The sequence below is a fragment of the Paralichthys olivaceus genome, chromosome 4 (genome assembly GCF_024713975.1).
Source record: "Paralichthys olivaceus isolate ysfri-2021 chromosome 4, ASM2471397v2, whole genome shotgun sequence".
In the NCBI taxonomy this organism is placed as follows: domain Eukaryota; kingdom Metazoa; phylum Chordata; class Actinopteri; order Pleuronectiformes; family Paralichthyidae; genus Paralichthys; species Paralichthys olivaceus.
Genome location: NC_091096.1, coordinates 12,652,431 through 12,671,216, shown reverse-complemented (window position 1 = coordinate 12,671,216; position 18,786 = coordinate 12,652,431). Strand labels below are relative to the sequence as shown.

General features: G+C 42.0%; 2 protein-coding genes across 24 annotated transcripts in view; both read right to left on the bottom strand.

Annotated features, from left to right (window-relative positions):
* Positions 1-1,017: 1,017 nt before the first annotated feature.
* LOC109638026 (eukaryotic translation initiation factor 4E-binding protein 2-like) lies at positions 1,018-4,161 on the bottom strand. The gene is made up of 3 exons (XM_020100787.2): positions 3,731-4,161; positions 1,960-2,136; positions 1,018-1,669 (listed from the first exon to the last, which is right to left on the bottom strand). The coding sequence occupies exons 1-3, from the start codon at positions 3,864-3,866 to the stop codon at positions 1,638-1,640; spliced, it is 345 nt and encodes a 114-aa protein (XP_019956346.2). The 5' UTR covers positions 3,867-4,161; the 3' UTR covers positions 1,018-1,637.
* Positions 4,162-8,582: 4,421 nt separating this feature from the next.
* ank1a (ankyrin 1, erythrocytic a) overlaps positions 8,583-18,786 on the bottom strand; it is a 91,892-nt gene continuing 81,688 nt past the window's right edge. For 15 of the 23 annotated variants that reach the window (XM_069523730.1, XM_069523718.1, XM_069523720.1 and 12 more), the window contains 5 exons: positions 14,211-14,847; positions 13,642-13,990; positions 11,566-11,649; positions 11,131-11,283; positions 10,066-10,228 (listed from right to left, as the gene is read on the bottom strand). In XM_069523730.1, the coding sequence (XP_069379831.1) occupies positions 10,151-10,228; positions 11,131-11,283; positions 11,566-11,649; positions 13,642-13,990; positions 14,211-14,847 (1,301 nt within the window). In that variant the 3' untranslated portion in view covers positions 10,066-10,150. The other 8 variants (XM_069523719.1, XM_069523732.1, XM_069523722.1 and 5 more) reach the window with 6 other exon arrangements.

The window sequence follows — 18,786 nt, the reverse complement described above, 5'->3', positions numbered from 1 at the left end:
GCAGAAAGAGGACATTTTAAAAAGCAGTTAAAAAATTCACCTATGGACCGGCTTTTATTTTCTTAAAGTTATAATGTTGTCCTTTTATCTGTTTTGTTTCATTGCAGTGCTGAGTAGGATCTGGCTTTTCTATGATTTGCTATCTTTGCATTTGTATTTCTATTTTGGGAAGCACCTTGTAACTCTACTTTTTTGAATGTGCAATAGAAATAAAGTTTATTCTCCTGCTTCGCTTCTTCTTCTTCTTCTTATAAAGTACAGAGTAGATTGAGCTTGGTGTAGTCACCTCCAAATCATGTTCGGTCCTACTCATCCTTAACAAACATGATGGACAGATCATAGTGTCACCCTCAGCCACAAAATGTGATGATTACTTTAAATCCATGAATATAATTTATTTGTTTTGTCTAATTTTATTCAAAGTCATATACATCTGAAGCCTTTAACAACATGCATGTGTAAAAGGGAGATAGCCTGGACACGGCTAAGAAGACTGTTTGGCTTGGTGAAGGTTTTAATAATGAATTGTATACAGTAAATCAACAAGGGGCAAGCCGCATACATGGAGGTCAAAATGTTGAGTGGAAGGAAAAGGAGTTTCTCCCAGCTATGCAGAGTTGTATATTGACCTCTCTTTATACAGTCCACTGACTGAGGTTATCAGTGAGCCGCTTGAGGAATTCCTGATTCCTGACTTGTGCTGAATCAGGGGAGCACAGGAAGTGCTACAGGCTGCAATGCAAGCCAAAGTCAAGAATCATCACTTGAAAATGTATATTAGCTTTTCACTTACTTTGAAAATGGAAAAGCAAATAATTCAGCTGTTTTCACCAAATCCTTTCTATTTGTTTCATTAAGGAAATAACCTAATATGTCTTTTTACTCTCTCAGATGGCACCAAGCAAGTGAAATGTGTATTCAAACCAGTAAACACTGAAGACATTGTTCAAATGATGTCAGTACAAGACTCACTGGTAGCACACATTGAATACACAGACACACACACACGCAGTGTTGTTTGCTTCAATTGATTTTGCTTTAATGCTTTTAATCTTCAAACCGTGTGAAAATTGGTTTCAAAATGTCTTTAACAAAATTCTATTTTACATTCTCTGTATGACACTTCAGGTGAAGTACTTTTTCAATTTTAAGAGCATGATCCATCTGTACCTGAACTTATACAGTATCTTCAACATGACCAAGGCAACATCTGAAGGGAGGTGTCAAGAAATGTGTGGAAATAAAAGCACATCAAGTGACAACCTCTCCTTCTGGAATGCACATAAATTCAAAAAAAATTGGATCTTATTATTATTTTCTATCTGTAACAAATGATGAGGCTTTGTTGGTGTTAAGTACTTCCCAGTGTTGATTTCAAACTCGTAGCCACTACAGGAAGGCACACTTGCTGTCACACGTAAATCAGGTTTGACCTTTGTGGCCTGGTTTCATTACACATTTGTTCTGGGCAAAACGAGTAGACGAGACTGACAAAGACTTGAAGACCATAAGATGCAGCGGATACTGAAGGTGAACCTTTGTCTTCCTGGAATGGATGATGGGAAAGGAGGAGGTGCTCTGGAACCCTTTGTCACAGCATCGTAATGGTAAGTCTGACATCTTAATACTCATTCCACCTAGATGTCCATTTCAAACTGTGCGTCGTCACCTTAAAAAGAAAGATAAACATATGTCCATTCACAAGAAGTTTGGTGGTTTGATTCCCAGTTCCCAATCGGCACGGTAACTGCATTTTGCTTGTGAGGCAGCTGAAAATGGTTTTGATGGGACTGAAAAATCACCAACTGATGGTTAGGGCAAAACAACAAACTCTTCCCAAACTGAAAATTAGCAACATCGACACAATCCCAGGCTGAACAATAATGTAAAACTATACAAATGACCTTATTTCTTATCTTATGTTAGACAGAAAAGAGTGTGTCTGACATGTGAACATACCAGTGTTGTTGCTCTCAGGTGAAGCAACATTGTTGTTCAGTAGTTCTTTCTTGTTGGGGTCTTTGGAGGGAGGACTGGTCACCCCTGGAATGTTGGGCAGACCTCGTGGAGGCGTCTTGGCCACCGGAGAGCTGCGACGCTCCAGCAGGAACTTCCGGTCGTAGATGATCCTGGTACCTTTTGTAAAATGAGGCAGGAAATGCGAAGGATGACCACCAGGAATGGAGCACTGCATCACTTAGATGGAGCACTGAGGTCGCAGGTGCATTGACTGACTGACATCTACAGCCAATCTTTCTTTGACACTTGTCTCCTTTAACTGCAATTAATCGGGAAATCAATATACGAATATACTTATTGATTAATGATAATAATTTGAAATGTAATTAATGATCACGATAACAGATATCAGGAAAATAATTTAATAATCAAAAATAACTTACCATTAATCACAATTAGTCAAAACAGTTGCTGATCATTTTCTGACACTAGTGCTACACTAGTAACTCAAATCTATCCAATCACTAATGAAATCTGACCATGAAACACTGAAATGACAAATAGGTGATTGCAGTAAAGAGATTATATATCATAACATCTACCCTTAAGTTATGCAGAATGTTTCAATGTGTATAATCAAACCTTATTTTAGGTATTACAAGTATTTATGTCTAATAAACAATGCTGTATCCCATAAAGATCTTTAGGAAATGGTGGGTCTCGCATGGATTTATACACAGGGGCATTGCAGTGGGTAGGCAAAACAGACAATTGCCTGGGGCACCAAGCTGAGAGGGGCCCCTGAGAACGGCTGATATTGTTCGCTAAGTTCAGTTGCTGCAACAACAACCAGCATGGTCGGAAACCAGTTTGTATTTATATGTTATATGTAAATATATGTATATATGTATATGTATTCAAATTGTAACCAATCACAGCTTTAGTTGTCGGTTTAGAGGTGGACAGTAAGACTCTTTGACACACATATTTCACTAATGTATCCATTCGATAACTTTTTTCGACTGGATTGAATGAAGATATATTGTGCAAATTTAATCCTAGTGTGAACTTTGACTGCAAAAATGCACATTGTAAAGATGAGTATTTTAACTTCTTTGAAAACGTGATGATTCTGTACAGTAAATGTCATATCCACAACTACAGAAAGACAGGGAATACCACCAACTTTACAGAAAACACACACATATATATATATCAATATATATATATAAAGAATATATGAAAACTCTACAACTTGTAGACATTAAAACATAGTAATATAACTGTCCAAGCATACAATTAAGTTCTGTCTGTACAGGTACAATTTTGTAAATAAAGTTGTACGAGAAAAAAGTGCCAGAATCAGCTGATGAAGCCCAGAATAAAAACTCAACACGCGACCCTTTAAACGGAGAAATCAGGTGTTTTCAGAATATATCACAGTGATAGAAGTATACATCACAGTCATATAAGTATACATTACTCACATGACTGTGATCATCGGTACTTTATTGTTTCAGAGTCAGTGTTTCATCGTGTTTATTTACAACCTGACACTTGCTAGCCACAGTTAGCTGTTAGCAGTTAGCTGAGGCGGAGCTAGCACTGTGTGGTTTGACAGGAGTGGACCTCATGGAGTTAGCATGAGCCACTGCAGCACGCACGCACGCACGCGCGCACACACACAGAGCAATAGTTTGAGATTATAACTTGTGTGTGTCTGAGGTTGAACAACACACACACACAAGTAAACACGACGAAGGGTACCCACCTCCAGGGGTCGTGCTGAACAGGGTTCCTCCCGGGGTAGTGCAGTAGTCGTGGGGCATGTGCTCCGCGTCGTTGACCGTCACCCTCCTGGTGGACGGGATGGCCTTGGCAGTGGTCTTCTGACAGTCAGTGGACATCTTCTCTCAGCTGCGACTCACTCGAACTAGTTTAACGTTCAAACACGTCACGGGCTCCGAGTCTGTGTCTGATGTGCGGCCACTTCACCACTACGAAAAATAAATACGTCTTTTATCATAAGTGCAAACGAGGAAAGGTTGTATCACACATCACACACACTCTCTCTCTCTCACACACACACACACACACACACAGCGTCCAGGTTCTTTGTTAACCAGGAGCTGAGCACACGTTCCTCCTCTTCCTCCTCCACTCACTGCTGCATGCAAACAAAACAACACACAGAGGCGCACTGTGGGCTCACTGCGCCCCCTACTGGCATATTAAAGAGATGGTTCACCCAAACATGAAAATTCACTCATTATCTGCTCACCACCATCCTCCTCTGGAGATGCTTCCATGCACGGATCACAGCGGACATGTAGGCTAAAAACACGGTGGAAATGACATCATCAACATCCAGAGTGTTCACCCACCCCTCCACCTGCACAGTGGTGAATAGGTGATGAGTGAATTTTCATTTTTGGTCGAGCTATCCCTTTATACTTTATTTCCTTAATCATCCCATCAGAGATTTTTTTTTAAATCCACAAGGGAAAGTATTTCATTTCACTGAAGTAAGTGTAAATTGACAAAGAAAAGATAAAAGTGCCACAACTTGAGTAAAAAGTACTTGTTTTTAATTATACTTCTAGGATTTCAGGGGCTATTTACACAGAGGGGCCCAATTGTATGTCCAATAATCGTGCAGAATTCCTGATTTAGTGAGGATGCACATTTATCTCATTCCTTGTTTACTGTTAGCTTTATAGTATTAGTAGTTTGAGCAAAGCCACACATCACTGAGTATATTTTGAAAATTGCTCCTTGTTCAATTACAAGCTTAAAAATATAAAAGTTCCTTTACAAATTGCCAATCCAAATTAAAATATAACCTCCTTGGCAGAGGAGCTGTAACTTGCTTATTAAACACAAGCAATGCCTGCTGGTTTTGTAAAAATGCATTTATTAAAATGCGGAAAATTGTGCATTTCTGATTTTACTGTTTTTCAGAAATCATGCTATGTATATGTACTTTTATGTGTATGTTTATATGTCTTGTATACGTATACGTATACGTATATGCAGTTTGAAAGAGTAACCCTGCTTGAGACCATCATGTTTAAGGTTGGATGAAAAGTAGAACTTCTCAGTGGGTAATTCAGTGTGTTTATAACAATCGGTTCATTCAAAGCTACAGTATGATCATCAGTAGCTGGGTGCATGTGGATTGTAGTGTCTCACACAATACACATACACACTGTACACAAGGACATTTCATTTCTTTATTAATTTTGTAAATGTTGAGCTGGTGTACAGAGTAAATTGTCAATAGATGTCCTCGGATTTGATTGGATTAAAAGGCTTTTAACATGTGTATTTTAAATTCATGTTTGACTCTCCAGAACAATAAAAAAAGCAAACAAAACAGGTTAAAATACCCACAAGACCCCAATTTCTCCCCAGGTTACAGGCATTACCCAGAACTCAACAGTCTCTTGGTAGCTACAGCTGTATGATGCTAAAAGTACATCCATAACATAACTAGAATCCCAGTTGACGAGTAAGGGTGCATAGCATTCTAAGTAAATATATATATATATATTTTAATATATTTCATATATATATATATATGTATATATATATATATAGCCTTTTATGTTAAAAACATTTTCTGTGCATGTGCGCAGTTGCATTCCTTAGTATTGAGTAATATGCTATTGCGTTAATAATGTCTTCAATCCATTCTAAAGGAATATACATGTGTTCTCTAGTTTTTGCAACAGTTAATATTTTTGCATGAACTTGGTGCATGGCATCATCTCAGTCGTCCCTCAGTGCAGGGCGCGCCATTGTTCGTTTCCTCCGATGTGACCACTCCTCCCTCTGCTTGCACTTAGTCCGACTCCTCCGTTCAGACTGTTGAAACTGTCCCCACGTGGAGGCCTTAGAATCAGCTCAGTCTCGTGTTTGATAAGGGGGCAGAAATAGATCAGGAGTGGGCTGTGTTGAGTAAAAATCTTGAAAGACTAGCCATCGAAGCCACCAAGCTGTCCCATGATTCCATGCAGCTGCCCCCCCCTCCCTTGCTCTACCCCTGACATCAGTTGTGCATTTAAAAAACAACCCCCTGCTTCAGAAACCAAGCATACCATAATCATGAGCCCTTAGAGAGCAAACCATAAGACATGAGGGGTACAACACCATTACACTGCAGTGTAATCTCCACTGACATCCAACCTTTTGTGGTTCATAGAGAATATAATAAAATATAAACTATATCTGATGAAGGGATATTTTGTTAAAATGTAAAAAAAGAAACATTAGAGGCTTCTCTTTAAATCTCTCTTCTTACACGATCTGTGTGCATGTTTGCAATGAAATGACAATGAACTAACATGAGCAGATACTGAGTGAAATACTCTATTATCTACTAAAGTACAGAGCCAACACAGATGACTACTTTATAACAAGACTTACAGTTTACCAAGACCTTACATTCATCATCTCTGGCTGTGACGCCATACTAAACACTTATTATTGATGGGTGCTTATTGCAACGGTTTTGTGACTTACAACTTTTTCCTTAATATATTGTTTGATGTCGACAGAAATGTTTGAGAGAAAATGAATGCATGTAATCAATATCATGTGAGATGATGCGCTTATTGAGGTAAATTAATGTTTAAAAAATATGTGAATTAGAATTACACTTCTATTTATATATATAATCTGAGAGCTGCTGCTCTTTGTCCATTTGCAATATTACTTCCTGTGATATTATCACAACATTGACATTTCCCAATATCCAGGACTGAATACATGATATTAAAACCACACACACACACACGCGCACACACACACACGCACACACACACACGCGCACACACAGATTTCTTTCAAGGTGCATATGAATGTTATTAAGGTTTAAAAACCATGACGGACAGACAGACACCGGGCACTTTGCAGATGGGATGGCTGGTACATAAATTATACCAATACTTCTTAAGTGCAAAACTTAAGCGTAATAGTTTTCTTATCTAAAGAGGAAGAGTGATGAAATGTGGGATACTAATGTACTGACATCATTTCTGAGTGTAGTGAGGAGAAGGCTAAAGCTGTAATGAACAGATCACGAGGCCGTAGCTATGATCCTAAAATCCTCTTTCTCTCCGTCTTTTCGTCTGTCACACTTGAACACACTCGAACACACTCGAACACACTCACACAAACCGTTTCTAAGCAGTTATTGCTTCTGCTGAAGTACAGTTAAGACAGTAACCATGAGGAAATAAAAGACGTAAGAGGAGGGGAAGGAGTGAGACACCCTTAGGAAGGGTCAGGCTCACAGTTGTGGGTCAGTATTACAGTTTCTCATCACAGTGATCGTCGACTGACTGTCTTTGCTACACTACCAGGGAGACAAACCACAGCTCAACACGTCTGTGACCATTGACTAACCTCACTCCTCGTTTTCTACCCAGTCAAACCAGTGCTACATTATTATTATTATTAAATTATCAACCATCATCAAGTCACATCTTCTGGTGGTGGTGAGATGGTCTGTGAGTGCAACTTATGGGTGGTGGCGTCAGATTCTGCAGGATGAGGTCAACCAGACACTGCTACGAGCCAAAGGTGGGATCCTGCCCTCTGCTGGAGGAAGACAGGACTGCTACATCTACTCTGAGAGGCTGACTGAAGGGGCGAGGGGGGTGAGAGGTGGAGGTAGGGCGATAAGGGCAACATGTAGTGAAGAGAGGTATTGGGATTTTAGACAGACGTTGGATTAACGCGGACCTCACAAGGATACAGCACACTGTGGACCAAAAAAAGTTGGAGGGTTGGCATGGTAGAGTAGGTTAATCTCTCATAATCAGTCGTCTGTCATATCTGTCACTATCAGGCAGGTTCACTGCAGAAACCTGCCTCCAAACGCTCAAAAGCCAACATTACTGAGAGTCATGATTTACACTCTTCCCTCAACAGTTTGACACGTCCAAAGCAAAGTGTGAACGCACATGAGAAGCACAAAGAAACAAACAGCCGGACACACAGAAATCTCCACGTTTAAAAACAGGCAGAGCGACACAACAATTTGTATGTTCTTGTACCCACAAAGATCTCGAGATATATAGAATAATACATAGGTTCAGACCAAACAAACCAAACGAGAAACGAACAAACAAAAACCAAAAAACAGGGAGGAATTTCTTATGTACCTGAAACAGCAGCATCAGTGGCGTCGCTTAGGGATCTTAACATAAACAACACACGTAACACAGTCACGTAGAGCATTTTAGTGCATAAGATATTATGTACAACACCAATATCCTTGTGATAATTGTAGCTTTACTGGACTTTGAGAGCACTGGGACAGGTTTGTTATGCTCAGGAGTATGGCAGGTCGGAGGGGGAGGAACCTGTTGCCTAGAGATTATGTAATCTTCATTATTTTATTTATCTCCCTTTTTTCTTAAGATACATTTTCCCCTGTTGGTTTAGAAAACGACCATATACCCTACAATGCATGCCTGTCCTATACAGAAGTGTCTTCTCCCCGTCCCGCCCACCCTTACACCCACCCCTGCGTTCCCTCAGTATTTGTAGTTTAAGACAGGCCATGCTGCAGCAGTCACTCATGCTGATACAGATAACAGGAAGCACGTTTTGGTTGCTAGTTTTTTTTGTTTGTTTGGTTTTTGTTTTATACGAAATCATGCTTCTAGCCTAGTAATAGATGTTTTTTACCCACAGTTTCTTAAAAAAAAGGAAAAAAAGTAATAAAAACTACAGGTAAATCTGTATCCTTCTCTTCTGGTACGTGCTGATAGTCGGCAGAGCCACTGTGGTTGTCAGTAAGTTGGTGTTTGTAGCTGTTCGTTTCTGCCTGTCTGCTTTTTTTTTACGTGTTCTTCCTCTTGCCAGCTGCTTCTGGTCATGTGTCCATATAGGATGGTTTTGGTGAAGGGGTTGAATCCTGCGAAGAACTCTGTGGAGAAAGAGAGACAGAGTCAGGACAAGAGAAACGTTTGTCTCAACAGAACAGAGAAAAACTTCATACAAGGCAGGTGGCATGCAAGCTGCAGTGAGACAGTGCAATTTAAACACATCTAGCAGATTTGATATGCATTCTTTAAAAAGGTCCATCTGAAGTTGATCCTCATTTTTCATCAGTCACTGTAAAACTACAACACAGCACATTAGTTCTGCAAAAGCCATTCAAGCAAAAATGGTTGGCAGAAGTGGTTTAACATTCACAAGTGAGTCGCCAGAAATATCAGTAATTGCATGAATGTCACAGCCTTTACGTTACAAAGGGCAAGTCACTCACACTTACACTGTGAGTCTCTCTCACTCACACACACACACACACACACACACACACACACACACACACACACACACACACACACACACACACACACACACACACACACACACACACACACACACACACACACACACACAGTGGCTCCAGCGTAGGAAAACTGGCTGTGCAGCTGTGACCTTGAGAGCTGTCACTTTAAAAGATCCTTCTTGGTCAGTTGTTTAGCCGAGTGCACGTGGGGCCAACCCTTTTCCAGCTTTTTTACAACATGCATGAAGACACCAAAGTGACATGATACCATTTTTTGCAATATTATTTATCTATTTGCATCAAAGTCTATCTCCATCGTTCATCTGCATGGAATTATATTTGTGTCTAATTTCTGTTTGCACAATTTGACATTTTCAACAGAAGTGTTATTCACCTAAAGAGTGTAGTGTAGTAATACTGTCTAAAAATCACAAAATCTAAATCAATTTCAAACTTACAATGTGTCATTATTATTATATGATTTTGAGGATGACACATTTATATTTTTTGTGTCAATTTTATTTAAATTATTACTTTAAAGAACTATGTAATTGTCATTTTGCTGTGCCAGTCTCACATTACATATCATTAGTATTGAATTAAAGGTACATTCAGATGCATTTAAACCAGAGAGACTGGATTAAATGGTCTAGCCCAAAGGTCAGACGATGCACCGTTGCTCGGTCCCGTACCTGAGGGGACGCAGCGCTCAGTCTGCCTCACTGCTTAACTCTCCGCAGACTGGCGCATTTCACTATCTGAGCACCTTTCTTCACATCCACAGTATCGGGCTACATCAGGGGGAGAGGAGGGTGATGACAGAAAAGGTGCGGACGAGGTTCGAGGAGAGGTTGGATGACAGAAGAAGAGGGTGAAGGGACGTTAGTACAGGATAGTTAGATAAAGTAGAGGGGACAGAAAGAGACAGATGACAGAGGAAAGCAGAGGGAGAAAAAAGTGCTAAAGAGAAAGAGAGGACAGAAAAACAGTAAAACAAGAGACAAATACATTTAGGGAGAAGAAAGAGGGAAGAAAAGAAAGAAATTATGTATAAACAGTGAGGCAAGGACAGAGGAGATGGGTGACAGTTGAAGATATGATGGCATCAGAAACATCTTCAGTATTTGGGATTCAAAGTAGCGTCAAAAATATTTTCACAGACATTTTTGATTTGTTAAAGCCCAATCCCCTGCTCCTCCCTGCACTTAAATACAAAACCACTGACTGTTGTAAATGATATTTGACCAGGGTCTAGTAGGTTTGAGTGACACAGCACACAGTCATAGTTGAGGGACTAAAAACTTTAATGAAGGCAAAAAAAAAGAAGACAGAAAAGGTGAGAAAGCTGATGGGTGGAAAATATAAGTTACTGCAAGTAAACAACAGTCAGTTCGTTCAGTCCTGAATGTGCAAGGAAACAAACTGTTGCAGCTTAGTGATGACAACAACGATGACACTCTGATGATGAGTGTATATAGTGTGAGCACCTCAACCAAAGCAAGACATGGATATTTAAGTGGAACTCAATGTTACAGAAGGTCAGCGACCAAACAACCAAACACACGTCTCATCTTCTTTACATAATGAAATAAGGCTCTTCAACATGAACATTTCTCTGTCTGTCAGTCCTTCATTCTGAAGCTCATGCAGGTTAATCTACAGAGGGACTAATGGGGGGTTGGGGAACCATGACGAAGTGAAACTATCACGCTCACTGCAGCACAGAGTCCCCTGTTCAAAGACATGACTAAATCAAACAGGGCCTCAGTCCGTCGCTCCCTGCGCATTTCTTTAACTACATAACAGAAGCCTTGGTTGTTGTGAGACCATTGTGGCCAACAGACGGCAGATCAGAATCCCACCTTGCTGCCGTCCCGGCCCAGGATGGCGTAGCTCATGAACTGCTCAGCATCGACCTCCAGCTCATTGGTGTCCTGCAGAGAACCCTCCATGCACACCTCCTGAACCCCCTCCTCACCCGAGCCCTTTCCTCTGCGCACGACCTTACGCACAATCTATCACATACACACACAGCAGCACACAGGAGGGTGGGAGAGAGAGATGGATGAAAGGAGAGTGGGAAAAAGACAGTGTTGGTGAAATACAAAGAAAAGTTCATGGACAAAAAGTCATCCACAACAAAAAACAAAAAAAACTAAAATCAATTTATTTTGGGAATAAATCCACTGATGAAGACTTAACTGAAAGTAATGATTATTAAGGTAATAATCATTGAGTGGTGAGATGCTGTGAGAGTATTGTGATACTGACATGTTCAAACTAACATACTAACTGACCTTTTTTGTGACAATGTTTCCATGTTCATCTGTGAACTGTTCCTCGCTTACTTGCTCCCCTGGAAGATCTTCAACCTCATCGCCCTGTGGAAAGATTTTTTTACCATTTACTAATATTGCTGCTTTAAATAAACCATGCATACACATTCTCCTCCGAAGCAAAGTCCTGATCTTAGTGGCAGAAAGAAAATTAGCACCCTGTAAATTATGGGCCTACAGTGCGTTGAAATAATTGTCACAGCAGAGTAATTGTGTGCACACCATAAAGCCAAGCATCCACTAAACAGAAGCCCAGAGGAGGAGATGAACGACAGACGGGTGAGGGGTGAGAGCATTGTTTTTGGAAGCATCAAGTCAGTTCCAACAGTTGGGAACATATGAGGCTCATGGATGTTTTTTAGATATAATCACAGTTCGCTAAGTTCATGACAATACAGTTATAGACCATGATAATTTGCAGCATGTGTGCACAGCTATTTTTAAGCTCAACAAATTCCTGCAGCAAGTGAAGTGAACAAGAGTCAAAGTTAAAAATCAAACTCTCTGACACTGAAGATGTTTAAGATACAAAATCTGTAACAGCAGAGGAATAAATTAAGTCACATTCTCTCAGCAAATTGTTGGTATTTTCATAGATCAAAATTATCATTGATAATAATTTGACTTATAAGTTATTTCCCAGTACAATTACATGCCTTTATTCAAGCAGTGTCCTTTTTAAATCCTGACAGCCATCTTGCTCATCATACCCTCTTTCACTACAGTGAAATCCTTAACAACCTGCATCCCTCAGTCTTCCACACGACAGATATTTCTCCCCTCTCTTTCCTGCCAGTTAACCCTTTCTCCGTGTTCCAGCTTGACCTCTGCCCCCCTCTGTGTACCTTGAGGATGACCCTGCGGCGAACCACCCTGGTGGTTACATTCTCCTCTTCGTCGGCCACCCCCTCGACCTCACCGAGTTCCCGGTCCAGCTGAGCGTGTATGTAGGTGAGCACGGAACGCACTGAGCCACTGGCTATGTGAAGGACATTCTGGCAGCTGATCACCAGGAAAGCCAGCAGCACGAAGCTGAAGAGGAGCTCAGTCACCAGGGCCCACATCGCCCCACTTTCACTCCCAGCAAATCAATCACGGCCTGCACACGACAATGCTCGACTTCACACCACCTCAGCCTTCCACGGCTGCTGATTACCCACGCAGCACCTCTCTCAGCCCAGGAAGAGGGTAACAGCTGCAGTGCTCGGCCTCTTGTCACTTTGGATGTGTCCTTTAGTTCATATCTGTTCTCCTCTTGCTGGGGCTGTGGACCCTTTCCCCTGGTCTCTATTCCCTCTCCTTCCCACTGTCCAGTCAGAAGTAACCACTCAATGATAAATCGAGGCAAAAGCAACCTTGGGAGGGTTCTATTCCCACCTCTCTCTCTTTTTGACCATGTGACCTTTGGGCTTTAAATACTTCTGGTTGCTCCGGTGTGGCTCTGTATGCTGGGGTAGGAGCACTGACAAACTTGCCCCCTCACTTTAAGCATATAGTTGTCTTTCCCCATGATCCTCACAGCCTTGCAGGTACATTTCTTTAAAATCAATCATAGCTCTACGCAAACACAACAATGCAGCAAACAATACAGCCATTGTGGACTTTTTTATTAGCTGTGTGAGCTGGTTTAAGGACATTATCAAGATCACAGAGGCCTGAAACACAAGACTCTATTTTAGTCTGACAGGGTTTCATGGCAAAGTTTGTATTTTACAGTGTGAGGTGTCTGTGTTGTCCCAGTAAGTCAACACGTGGGAATGAGTGCGGTGGGGATCATGTAACATGGGTGGGACAGTGAGAATACGCGCTATATTTGGCTTGTTGTTTGTGCCCATCTTGGGCTGAAGTGTTTGTGTGTGAATGTGTGTGTGTGTGTGTGTCAACTGTCCAGTTCTAGGATCTTTCTATCCATGATTTGTATTGTATCTGCAAAAACAACCTTGAAAATGTCTGTTGATTCAGTACTTTGCAGCCGTTTATTTCTAAAGGCAGAACAAACTTTCCTCTTACTTTACTTGGAAGGAGCATCGCACTCACCTGTCCCTTCAGGCGAACGTCGTCCCAGGCCCTCAGCTCTGGTACCCTGTGTGGGAAGCCCAACCCCTTCTCAAACGGCTGGGTACCTCTGAAGTGACCCCGTAAGATCTCTGAGTGACCCATGTCCCTCACAGGCTGAAGCAAGGCCTCCTGGGACATAGGAGATTGGTCTCCGTCCACAGCGTTACGTACTGATGACATCATGGTGTCCATAGCCTGACTGGGCTTAGGCTGACTGCCCACCCAGGCCTGAGTGGGGTCAGTAACAGGGATCCACCCTGGGCCTGTCTGTTCCTGCAGGTAGGAAAGGAAAGAGCCTCCACCACCTCCGTTTCCACCATTACCTGACCTGAAACAAGAGAATGGATCAGTGAGGACATCGTGCATGCACTGCATTCTCACTGCACGGAGAGTAAGACAACTCTCATAAAACATTGGGGAGTCACTTTCTCTTCATGGCAGCTTCCGAACAACTCCAGTTTACCAATGACATTTGCAAAATAGTTGAAGGGATAATAAGATTGTGACTTTGCAGGAGCACCTGAGGGGCAGACAGGGGTCTCACTCACCTGTCTCCATTTCGATCTGCAACACAGCTCAGACCAGGTGACTCACTCAGCCGAGCATACACCCTTTGTTGTCCTGCAACAAGAGAAATCCCTTCGTCTGAGCCCGTCCCTCCTCCACCTCCTCCTCCAGCTCCTCCACCAGTTGTGCTGGTGACTGCCGATACCTCCGAGCTTGCCTCTGACCCCTGACCATTGTTCAGACCGTTAAGATTGATCCCAGCGATGGTGCCCCCAAGCGAGGCTGGCGTGGCAGTGCTGAGTGAGTCAACGCCCATCTCTGAATCGTCTTCGGGCAGCTCAATGGAACCACTCAGCACCCCACCCCCTCCACTGGCTGCACTGGCCTGACTGGCCGGCCGACCCAGACTTCCATATGGCAGCCCCAGCAGACCTTCTGAATCATCCGCATTGCTGCACTCCAGCGAGGAGTCCTCCACGGGCACCAGGGAGGGACTGTTGCCTGAGGGCCACACCTGCACGTCAGACATCTCCATGAGCGTGTCTTCTTCTGTGGTGGCAATGGGTGCACAGTCCAGACTGGAGACTTCCTGCCAGTAAGGCTCAGCGCCCAGCGGGGAGGGCAGACTGTACTGCATGGAGGCCGGCGAGAGAAGCTCATCCTGCGCGAGCCCATAACCTGGAGCGAGACAGAGAGAGGCATACTGACACCCGGCCCCCCTACCTCGCTCCCCACTTCAACCCCACAGCACCGGGACCCCGGGAGGGGGTAGGTACCCCTGCCCAGGAGCTGGGCATCTAGGGGAGGAGTAGAGGAGGCTGAAGGGACAAATGGGAGAGAAGAGGGGAGGGAGAGAGGGGGAGGGCCAAGACAATAGGAGCTGAAATAAAGGTGCAAGGAGCTTAGGACAAAAGAGGAAGAGGGGGTGTCAAGCTCGATCAGCCAGCGCTGACGGTGAGGGCAGCAGCGGCAGCAGCAGCAGACACGGCCAGATGGACCGAGACAGAAACCGAGGTTCAAACCCAGCAATGACTGGTGCTGCTCTGCTGTCTGCCACCTGCAGGGAGACGGACAGGAATTACTGCCTCTGCCTGGGGCTGGGACACACACCTGTCCAACAGTGACACACACTTTGTCACATTTACACATGCCATAAACACACTCGCTCAGTCTCATTCTGTATCACACACACCGTCACTTTCATGTATGCATGCATTCAAACCCACTCAAAAACAGGCAGGTTGATATCGTTGCCAGGCTGGATAGCATGCATGCAGGCAATCTCATTCTGTCCTCACACACATCAGCTCACGCCACACAGCTGCTGACTCTCTCCTTGACACATTTAATTTTCATAATGCACCAAATAACACAGCTACACTTAGTTAGGAGTTTATCCAGTGAACACAAACAGTCCTGCGATACTTCAGAGGGTTGTTGATTCAGCAGCTATGATAATTACATAGAAGAATTGTATTTCATTATATTTAGCTGTGCTTCTCTTATTCAGTCTACCATCATCGATACAATGTGTGGACAATGATGAAATCATGACCAAGCATCACAATACAACTCAAACTGCCGCCTCCAAAATGACCATTTAGGATTAATTGCAGGACTGGTTGTATTAGACTGTATTAGTCTGAGGTATACATACCCCATAAACCACCCACTGAGTGTATATACATATAATTACCACACATAGGCTACATTAGCCTCATGGTTGCTGTTTCAAACATGTTTTTGAATATTTATTTCAAATGAAGCTACGTCACTCATCAAAACTGCAAACTGTTAATGTGCTGTGGACTCAGGTCACTCCTACAACAGTTTCTTGAACACACGTTCATAACTGATGTGATAGAGCTCAATGTCACAGCAGCATGAATGATTGTTTTGTATATTCTACATTAATTCCTTTAAGCGTATAAATAATCTGCTTTGTATTTTTCTCACTTATGTTAATTATGCTGAAAATGACTAACCTTCACATAGTTTATGTAAAATTTTTGAGGACTTTTGGCAATGTAGTGTGAATGGTAGTGTTACAAGTATAGAAATATATTAACCAGATAATGAAACAGGAGATATGTTGCAGGACAAGAAGAGGAAGTCGAGGTGACTCCCCTTCAGCAAGAGCATGTGTGCACAAGAGAGAGAGAGAGAGAGAGTGAGAGAGATAAAGAGAGAGAGGTGGTGAGAGAGAGTGACTGTATGTGTACACTTTTCACTGAGGAGAAAACCTGGCAGTGCTGTGCAGGGTGTAACTTGACTCGTGCTTGGCATCACTGCTGTTGAGCACTGCTGAGAGTGCAGGAGATATTTGTGACACCAAGTGACCAAGAAGTCCTACTTTCTGTTCTGTCTCTCAGCCTCTCAACTACTTTGTCTATAGAAACGGTTACTGCTAAATGTCATGTTTTGCAAAGTGCATTTTCAATTTTCACTGTTTATTTCATGAAGATATCCTTATACAAATCTATTCTCTATATTTTGATGACTTGTAGTCAGTTTTATCAGTTCAGACTTGTTAGTACAGGAGGCAATGGTCATAAAAGAAAGACCTTTTGGAGAGGAAGAAATAAATGGGAGTGTAAAATATGAAAAAATGTAGCTGTGATTGTCTGACCCCATTGATTGAAAGACATAAATACAGAACAATAAAGCAGTGAAGCTCACATAAAATACACATAAAGTAAATTTAGTCTTTTTGCACATACACTTAAACACTGGCCACACATTTAAATGAAAGACACAAACACTTACAGTTTAAAATAAAGATGCTCACACAGACTGATTGATGAGTTTCACATTAAACAATAAGTGCACTCTTGAACAACACTCACAAGGACATTAAAAATATATATTTGAAAAAACCCATCAGATGGACAACGTTTACATAGAAACAACCACAACATTCATACATGAATAGAGCAGAAACAGCTCACAAAAAAGGTTTGTGGCCTTTTTTAACCCCTGAGACCTGAGCCCTGAGGAGGAACAGAGACAGACTGTAGGATCATTATCTGTGTTCATGCCATGCAATAACAACAGTCTGTCAGTTAAGCAGCATTAGGTGCAAATGCAATGTTTGAGTTGTCCAACATGCCAGTGATACTCCTCATCCCAGTGTCACCATGCAAACACAGGGTGAAATGAGCGATGGAAGTCAGACTCCATGCACGTGCAGTCAAGCAGGAGGGAAGGGAAAGAAGGGAGAGGACAGAGTCGGAAAGAGAGAAGAAAGGTAGCAAAAGAGAGAGAGAGAAGAATATAAAATAGGGTGATGGACACAGAAACGGTGAGAGACAGAGAGGGTAACCTCCCCCCTCCCAGTGGGTGCTGAGTAAAAGTCTGTGTGAGGGGGTCACAGAGCAGACACTTAAAAAGGTGGGGTTTTCAAGAATACAAGAAATAAAGAAAATGCACGACTGGTCGCAAAAAGAAAAAAGAGATAAATATGTGGGTCAGAGGTCAACATGAGGTCGGCATGAGGTCAGAGTTCGGAGAGGAGTGAGAAGGAGGAAGAGTAGGGCGGCTAGGCTGCAGATGACATGTCCAGAAAAACACAGAGAGAGGGACAGATTCACAGGGAATGAAAACAGGGCTCCCAAAAGGACATCCAGTGCACCAACATTAGCCCTGAAGAGTCTCACACTACTCCCCATGCAACCACAGGCAGACAGCACCTAAATCTCCAACTACAGAAGCCTGAAACAAGGCATCTTACTGTTTTATATCATGTATTTTTATTTGCTAACCTGGAAATGGTCTTGAACAAACCTTTGAAATATGCTTACCTGCACTAGAACTATGGAGGAAAACTTTATTAAAATCCTCCATAGTTTGGTCAAAATAGAAAAAAGACAGAATAGAGTCTGCAGTGTAATTTACTTCTCCACTCCACAAGCAAATAATCAGACTGCTTCTTCAGCACCTCTAGATTAAAAAAACACTGATAAATGGCATCTTTTGTATGGAGGACTGAACCTGTCTTAATAAAAAAAACCATATATATATATATATATATATATACACATACATAAGCATATAATTTAAAATCTTTGATAGTCTACCTATTTCTTTTCATACCAAAGAGTTCACAGACAAGGACACGACTTTCATGTCTGTATGGTAAATATTAAGACACCCCCACCAGCTAGTTAGCTTAGCTTAGCATAAGCACCAAAAACAGCTAACCAAGCTCTGTCCTGTTTTTGAAATAGCATGTTTTTTGGTCTGGTACCATACCTCCATGTTTCTTGGCAAGAAGTTAACATGTCAAGAAATAGTAAATAGTCCGGTACAAAACCTCCATTAAACCACCACCAACAACGATTATTACTTTAAGTCAGGCTCAGTCCTCCATACTTTCTTGAACAGTGTCAGAGTCCTCTCCCAAAACCTGGAGAGAGCGAGGCTCGCTGTTTCCAGTCTTTATGCTAAGCTAAGCTAACTAGCTGCTGTCTGTGGCTTCATATTTCTGACTTTTTTCAATAAGAGAGATAATGAGGACATTTCCAAAACTATTCCTTTAATATAAAATGAATAAATTAACTCTTTAGACAAACTGAGATAAAAGAAAAGAGAAATTTAAAAATGTACAAACAAATCTAA

Excerpts from the sequence above, each read along its gene's own strand:
- LOC109638026 (XM_020100787.2), bottom strand. The coding sequence starts at position 3,866 with ATGTCCACTGACTGTCAGAAGACCACTGCCAAGGCCATCCCGTCCACC. Across the intron at positions 2,137-3,730 it reads GTTCAGCACGACCCCTGGAG|GTACCAGGATCATCTACGAC; the intron begins GTGGGTACCCTT and ends ATTTTACAAAAG. Across the intron at positions 1,670-1,959 it reads ACCTGAGAGCAACAACACTG|GTGACGACGCACAGTTTGAA; the intron begins GTATGTTCACAT and ends TTTCTTTTTAAG.